Raw genomic sequence first — 8790 nt, forward strand, 5'->3', positions numbered from 1 at the left:
GTTGAGTGTTTGGTTCCCACTGACACCAGAAAAGATGAACTCCAGAGCTGGAGCAAAGGCCTGTGGCTCAGCAAGGAAAACCAGATTATTTTTTTACTATTATTGTTATTATTGTCAACTAAAATTCTTTCAAACAATACTTTGAGACTACCTTAAAGCACAAAAATAAATGATTGTTTTTTCATTTTATATTTTATGGCAATTTGTCCATCAAAAGTCTTCATATGGAGTTAATATTGTTAAGGAAAAAATAATTGTAGGTCACTGTTTGAAATTATATCTTCCTGTACTCTGAGGCCTGACTGAAAATTACCATGGTGTCGATCATGACAAAATTCCAAGTCACCAAAATGAATGGAAAACTAGGTGGATAATATGGGTTCAAGGCCAGCTTGGTCTAAAGAGTGAGTTTCAGGACAGCTAGGGCTACACAGAGAAACCCTGTCTCAAAAAACCAAAAAACAAAACTCAAAATATCTAAATAATGGTCAAAATTCCCAAATGAGACTTGCGATTGGCATTAGTCATTATAAAAAGGCAGCTACAGTGACCTAATGACAATTAGTGTGTAATTTCTTTATTAATTTGTCTACCTATCTCCACCTTATAATAAAAACAACTGAAATAACCAACCTACTTTTTGTTCCGTTTCTTTCTTCATTTTCTCACCAAAACACCAGCCTTTTCTGCTCATGAATGAAGCATCACCGGGCTCTGAAGTGGAAAATGAAGGAAAAGATATTTAAATCTGTATCGTGTTCACTTTTGTCAACCCAAAGTACATATAAATTCACCTTTGATGGGTTATGAAGCACTTAATTTCTATGACTGGATGTGCCGTACTCTTATTAGTTCTGTTTGAATTCTAACAATCTAGCTAGGCCTCCTAAGAATAACAGTATCCTATGATAAGTGATTTCTTTAAATGTCTGCCGGTTGTTGGTTTGTTTGTAGATATTTATGCTATGATTATGCCCATGTAACAGCAATTGAAATATTTGTAGTAGGATTTAATCACATGTTAAAATCCAAAAAAATCTAAGTGAATATAATATTTTCCTTTGCAAATGCAGAAGCTGTGCCTCTGAATGCAGACCCAGTGCCACTAAAGGTTGAAAAGAATTTTCCTGAGAATTTACAAAGGTTTGGAGAACAGCCAGACCTTCAAGGTGGGGTTTATATGGTGACTCTCAATTACACAATACAGACATTTAAAATTCACCTAACAATCATACTTTCTGCTGGGTGGGCATTTTTTGGTTACTGTATTATTAATGTGCAGCATCCCCAGGTTTAACATGGAAGGCAATGCTACACATCACATTGCATCTTTTTTCCTGGTTGGTATTCCTGGGTTGGAAAACTTTCACTGCTGGATTGGCATCCCTGTCTGTCTCCTGTTTGTCCTGACCTTGCTGGGGAACAGCATAATCGTTACTACTGTCAAGCTAGAGCCAAGTCTCCACCAGCCAATGTATTTCTTCCTTTGCATGTTGGCAATAAATGACGTGTGTCTTACCTGCTCTGCAACTCTGAAGATGCTTGGCATCTTCTGGTTTGATGCACATTGGATCGACTTTGATGTCTGTCTAACACAAATGTTTTTTATCCACACTCTTTGCATCATGGAGTCAGCCATCCTAGTGGCTATGGCTTTTGATCGCTTTGTGGCCATTTGCATCCCACTGCGATATGCATCAATCCTAACAACACCCATGGTGATTAAAATAGGTCTAGTTGGCTTAAGCCGAGCTATACTTATGATTATGCCATGTCCCGTTTTCATTAAAAGACTTCTGTACTATACCAAATATGTTATCAATCATGCCTATTGTGAGCACATGGCTGTGGTGAAGGTGGCTAGTGCTAACACCTATGTGAATAGAATATATGGAATCTTAGTGGCCTTTTCAGTAGCAGTATTTGACATAATGCTCATAGCCACATCCTATATAAAAATTCTACAGGCAGTGTTTCAGCTGTCTTCCCAGAAAGCTCGCTCTAAAGCCTTGGGCACCTGTGCCGCCCATGTCTGCACCATTCTCGCTTTCTACACACCTGCATTGTTCAGCTTCCTAACTCATCGTTTTGGTAAGAATGTGTCTCCAAGTGTCCACATAATCTTTGCAATCCTGTACCTACTAGTGTCCCCCACAGTCAATCCCTTGGTGTATGGTGTTAAGACCAAACAGATTCGTGACAGAGTCTTGGGTCTTTTTTTTCTAAGAAGATTTCTGAATACTAAAAAACATTGATACAACTTTTGTTGGAAGAATGCATTTTTCACAGTAATAGTGTATTAGCCTTAGCTACCACTCTGTCCTGAAAATGCTATCTAATAGAAGATATTATATTACACACACACACACACACACACACACACACACACACACACACACATATATGTATATGTATATACATATATATATATATGTAATATCGTATTTCTGATTTAATTTTAGGAAATTTGTTGACAGAATTATTCAACATTTCATTGACTATCTTCAAATTTCACAATTCTGTTTTCTCTTTTTTTTTTTCTTTTTGAGACAGGGACTTGCTATGTAAACAGGACTGGCTTTCAACTTGTAGAGGTCCACTTGCCTCTACTTCTCAAGTACTGGGATTCAAGGTGTGTGGCACCAAACCCAGCTATAGTTCTGGTCTAATATAAACATATTTATCCATTATCATCTATCCTCTTGTGTATATCTCTTTGCCTATAACTAGAAATAAATTTCTGTATATTTAGTCTCAGATTCCAAAGTAAAATGAATGTAAAAATGGTAGTTTTGATTCTAGTATATTAAAACTTGTAAAACATCTTCAATAACTTTTCTCCATTTATCAGAGAAATGAGGCTACATGGCAAATTGCCACCTCAAAATGTGGGAAGATGAAACAGAATTGCAGTCCATATGAATTGATCTGAAATAGAATGCTTGTCTTATAAGAGCATTCAGACAACTCTTCTGGGATGTGGAAATTAATATAGCTCAAAGATTCAAATCTATGTGAACAGATTCCTTCAGAAAAGAATGCAGGTGAAATATTGATTCCATTTTTCATTATTTAATACATATTGCACTATTCAAAGAACTAGTGATACTGAGGTGATTGAAGATATAAATATGATGAGATAGCAAAGGAAAGTACAGTAATACACATAGATTGACAATGGATATGCAAATTAAATGTGATAGTTGAGACATTTCAGAAATTCTTAGAAGAAATAAAAACTGATAAAATGGCAAACATAGGAAAAAATATCACTTGAGTACATAAATAAGGACAAGTTACTGATCTAATTTTTAAATGAATGCAATGTAAACATTAAGAGTAAAGGAACCAACATAAAAAGAGCATTGCTGTAGTTCACACATTTTTTTTTCCGAGACAGAGTTTCTCTGTGTAGACCTGGATGTCCTGGAACTTACTCTGTAGACCAGGCTGGCCTCGATTCACAGAGATCCACTGCCTGTGCCTTCCAAGTGCTGGTATTAAAGGAGTGAACGATCACCACCAGGCTTAGTCCAAACATTCTTAAATTGAATGCCATCTAGGGTAGCAGACCTGCAAAGGGGATTGCAAAATATTTGACAATAATAAGAATGTTTTTGAATCTGAAATGACCAAATGACAAATCCAAATTAAATAAATGATGAACCCAAGGAGTCTCTGAATGTGTCTGCCTATGTTGCACTGAGTGATAAGTAGAGCTTTAGTTCTGAACACACAGCATGTGCAATCTGTACTGTGCATGCAGTTGTACCATGCAATGCCAAATGAAGGTTGCCCAAAACACCTCAGCTAAGAATTGAGATCTTTGTATGTAATGGATTACATATATAATATATATTATATTTTTTCTTTTATATAAATGCCATACTTTAATTGCAGAAAACAGGGACTTAGTAGTTCCCTACCATCATTCTTCAAAATGTACTGTGTGTATTTGAATGCATTGTGCTAAATTTAAAATAGGTTTTTTTCAGATTTTTTAAAATTAAATTAGAAACAAGCATTTTTACATGCCAATCACAGTTCTCTCTCCCTCCCTCGTCCCCCACCCCCACTACCCCCCAATCCAATCCCCTTTGTGTTCCCCACGGAGGGTGAGGCCTTCCATGGGTGATCTTCAAAGTCTGTCATATCCTTTGGATCAGGGCCTAAGCCCTCCCCCATGTGTCTAGGCTGAGAGTGTATCTCTTTATGTGGAATGGGCTCAGAAATTCCATTCATATGCTAGGGATAAATACTGAACCACTACCAGAGGCCTCATAGATTGCTGAGGCTGCTTCACTGACAAACAGATTCAGGGGTCTGTATCAGTCCAATGTTGGTTTCTCAGCTATCAGTCTGGGGTCCATGAGCTCCCCTTGTTCAGGTCAACTGTTAGTGTGGGTTTCACCAGCCTGGTATTTATATCTTTGTTCATCACTTCTGTGCCCTACTTTTTAATTGGATTATTTGGTGTTTTGGTGACTAGCTTCTGGAGTTCATTGTATATTTTGGAAATCAGCCCTCTGTCAGATGTGGGGTTGGTAAATATCTTTTCCCATTCTGTGGGCTGTCATTTTGTCTTTTTGACTATGTCCTTTGCCTTACATAAGCTTCTAAGTTTGAGGAAGTCCCATTTATTAATTGTCGATCTCAGTGTCTGTGCTACTGGTGTAATGTTCAGGAAGCAGCCTCCTGTACCAATTCGTTCAAGGGTACTTCCCAATTTCTCTTCTAAGAGGTTCAGTGTGGCTGGATTTATGTTGAGGTCTTTGATCCATTTGGACTTAAATTTTGTGCATGGTGATAGATACGGATCGATCTGCAGTCTTCTACATGCCAGGATCCAGTTAAGCCAGCACCATTTGTTGAGAATGTTTTCTTTCTCCATTGTATAATTTTAGCTTCTTTGTCAAAAATCAGGTGTTCGTAGGTGTGTGGGTTAATATCAGGGTTTTCAATTTGGTTCCATTGGTCTACCTGTCTATTTTTGTGCCAATACCATGCTGTTTTCAGGACTATTGCTCTATCATAGAGCTTGCAGTCAGGGATGGTGATGCCTCGGGAGGTTCCTTTATTGTACAGGGTTGTTTTGGATATCCTGGGCCTTCTGTTTTTCCATATAAAGTTGATTATTGTTCTTTCAAGGTCTGTGAAGAATTGTGCCAATATTTTGATGGGGATTTTATTGATTCTGTAGATTGTTTTGGCAAGATTGCCATTTTTACTGTGTTGATCCTACCTATCCAAGAACATGGGAGATCTTTCCGTTTTCTCGAATCTTTAATTTCCTTCTTTAAAGACTCAAAGTTCTTGCTATACAGGTCTTTCACTCGTTTTGTTAGTGTTACCCCAAGATATTTTATGTTATTTGTGGCTATTGTAAAGGGTGATTTACTCTGATTTCTTTCTCAGCCCATTTATCGTCTGTACATAGCAGAGTAGTGGTTTTTTTGTTTTGTTTTGTTTTGTTTTGTTTTGTTTTGTTTTGTTTTTTTAGTTAATCTTGTATCCGAACACTTTGCTGAAGGTGTTTACCAGCTGTGGAAGTTCCCTGTTAGAGTTTATTGAGTCGCTTATGTAGACTATCATATCATCTGCAAATAGTGAAATTTGACTTCTTCCTTTCCAATGTGTATCCCCTTGATCTCCTTTTGTGTCTTATTCCTCTAGTTAGAACTTCAAGTACAATATTGAAGAGATTATGAAGAGAGTGGAGAGAGTTGCATTGTTCCTGATTTTAGAGGAATCATACTTATTTTGATTTTGGCTGTTAGTTTGCTGTATATTGCTTTTACTATGTTAAGGTATGTGCCTGTTATCCTTGATTTCTCCAAGACCTTTATCATGAAGGGGTGTTGGATTTTGTCAAAGGCTATTCCAGCATCTAGTGAGATGATCATGTGTTTTTTTTCTTTTTCAGTTTGTTTTTATGGTGGATTGTATTAATAGATTTTCATATGTTGAACCATCACTGCATCCCTGGGATGAAGCCTACTTGATCATGGTGGATGATTTCTCTGATGTGCTCTTGGATTCTATTTGCCAGTATTTTATTTATTATTTTTTCATCAGTGTTCATGAGAGATATTGTTCTGTAGTTCTCTTTCTTAGTTGTGTCTTTGTGTGGCTTAGGTACCAATGTAATTGTAGACTCGTAAGAAGAGCTTGGCCATGATCCTTCTGCTTCTATTGTGTGCAACAATTTGAGGAGTAATGGTATTAGCTATTCTTTGAATTTCTGGTAGAATTCTGCACTGAAGGCATCTTTACCTGGGCTTTTTTTTGGGGGGGAGACTTTTGATGATTTCTTCTCTTTTATTAGTGGTTATAGGTCGTTTAAATTGCTTATCTATTCTTTATTTAATTTTGGTAAGTGATATCTATCCAGAAAATTGTCCATTTCCTTTCAATTTTCAAATTTTGTGGAGTACAGGTTTCCAAAGTATGATCTGAAAATTCTCTGGATTTCTTCAGTGTCCATTGTTATGTCCACCTTTTCATTTCTGATTTTGTTAATTGCATGCTCTCTCTCTGCCTTTTGTTTAGTTTGGATAAAGGTTTGTCTATCTTGTTGATTTTCTGGAATAATCAACTCTTTGTTACATTGATTGTTTGTATTGTTTTCTTTGTTTCTACTTTATTGATTCCAGTCCTCAATTTGATTTTATCCTGGCATCTACTCCTCCAGGGTGAGTTTGCTTCTTTTGGTTCTAGAGCTTTCATTTGTGATGTTAATTCTCTAGTGTGGTTTTTCTCCAGTTTCTTCATGTGGGCACCTATTGCTATAATTTCCTGTTAGTACTACTTTCAAAATGTCCCATTAGTTTGGGTATGTTGTGTCTTCGTTTTCATTGAATTCTAGGAAGTCCTTAATTTTTTTCTTTATTTCTTCCTTGACCTAGGAATGGGGCAATTGCATGTTGTTCAATTTCCATGAGTTTGTAAATTTTCTGCTGTTTGTGTTGTTGAATTCTAACTTTAAAGCGTGGTGGTCTGATAAAATACAGGGGTTTATTCCAATTTTTTTGTACCTGTTGAGGTTGCTGAGTATGTGGCCGATTTTAGAGAAGGTTCCATGTGGCACTGACAAGAAGGTATATTCTTTTTCTTTGGATGGAATGTTCTATAAATGTTTGATAAACCCTATTGGGTCATAACTCTGTTACTTCCTTTATTTCTTTGTTAATATTCTGTCTGGTGGGTTGTCTAGTGTTAAGAGTTGGGTGTTGAAGTCTCCCACTACAACTGTGTGAGGTTTTATTTATGATTTGAGTTTTAGTAATGTTTCTTATATGAAAGTGGGTACCTTTATATTTGGGGCATAGATGTTCAGAATTGTGACTTCATCCTGTGATTCATCCTGTGATGAATATGAAATGACCTTCTTCATCTCTTTTGATTGATTTTAGTTTGAAGTCTAATTTGTCAATTATTAGGATCGCTACACCAGATTGTTTCTTGGGTCCATTTGATTGGAAAATCTTTGCTCAACCCTTTACTCTGAGATAACATCTGTCTTTGAAGTTGAGGTATGTTTCTTGTATACAGCAGAAAGATGGATTCTGTCTTCATATCCATTCTGTTAGCCTGTGTCTTTTTATAGGCAAGTTAAGACCATTAATATCGAGGGAAATTAAGGAGCATTGTGTGTTAATTTTTCTTTGTTTTGGATTTGTTGTTGTTGTTGGTATTGTGTGGAGATTTACCCCACTTTTTCTTTTGGCTTTGGTAAAGTGAGATTATCTATTCCCTACGCTTTTGTTAGTGTACTTAACTTCCTTAGGTTGGAGTCTTCTTTCTGGTACTTTCTGTAGGGCTGGATTTGTGGCTATGTATTATTTAAGTCTGGTTTTGTTGTGGAATACCTTGCTTTCTCCACCTATAGTGACTGAAAGCTTTGCTGGATATAGTAGTCTGGGCTGGCATTTGTGGTCTCTTAGTGTTTGTAGAATATCTATCCAGGACCTTCTGGCTTTCAGAGTTTCCATGGAGAATCAGGTGTAATTTTGATAGGTTTTTCTTTATATGTTTCTGGGCCTCTTTCCTTTGCTGTTCTTAATATTCTTTCTTTTTTTCTGTTTGTAGGGTGTGAGGAGGGGACTTTGTTTTTTGGTCCAGTCTATTTGGTGTTCTATAAGCTTGTGCTTTCATAGGCATGTCCTTCTTTAGGTTGGGAAAGTTTTCTTTTATAATTTTGTTGAATATATTTTCTGTGCCTTAGAGCTGGACTTCTTCAACTTCTCCTATACCTATTATTCTTAGATTTGGCCTTTTCACTGTGTCCCATATTTCCAGGATATTTCATGTTAGGGATTTTGTGGACTCAAAATTTTCTTTGGTCAATGAATTTATTTCTTCTAGTGTATCTTCAACTCTCTTCCATCTCTTGTATTCTGTTGGTTTTGCTTGCCATCTGTAGTTCCTGATCATGTATCCATCTTTTCTAATTGTGTTTTTTTTTTATTGTCTCTATTTCAGCTCTCAAACCTTGCACTGTTTGAATTGTTTCTTGTAATTTTTTGGTTTGTCTTCTTTTCCATTGCTTTAAAGGATTTTCTCATTTCCTCTTTTAGGGTCTCTATCATCTTAATGAAGTTTTTTTTTTTAATTCGTTCTCCTCTCCTTCATCTGAGTTGGGATGTTCAGGTCTTGCTGGTATAGAGTCCCTAGACTCTGGTGGTGTCATATTGGTTTCACTGTTGTTGAATGTGTTCTTATATTGTCATCTTCCCATCCCTTCTTTCAGTGGGTGCAGGTGGGGTCTCTTCCTCTCCTGGTGGGTATGGG

The 8790-nt window shown here is 36.7% G+C and overlaps 1 protein-coding gene across 1 annotated transcript; it reads left to right on the top strand.

The window, feature by feature from the left end:
* The first annotated feature begins 1298 nt into the window (after nucleotides 1–1298).
* Nucleotides 1299–2255, top strand: LOC100767227 (olfactory receptor 52A1-like). The gene has a single exon (XM_027407513.1). The coding sequence runs from the start codon at nucleotides 1299–1301 to the stop codon at nucleotides 2253–2255; it is 957 nt and encodes a 318-aa protein (XP_027263314.1).
* Nucleotides 2256–8790: the final 6535 nt, after the last annotated feature.

This window comes from Cricetulus griseus, chromosome 3 (assembly GCF_003668045.3).
Source record: "Cricetulus griseus strain 17A/GY chromosome 3, alternate assembly CriGri-PICRH-1.0, whole genome shotgun sequence".
NCBI classification, from domain to species: Eukaryota; Metazoa; Chordata; class Mammalia; order Rodentia; family Cricetidae; genus Cricetulus; species Cricetulus griseus.

Coding starts and splice junctions, on each gene's coding strand:
- LOC100767227 (XM_027407513.1), top strand. CDS start 1,299: ATGGAAGGCAATGCTACACATCACATTGCATCTTTTTTCCTGGTTGGT.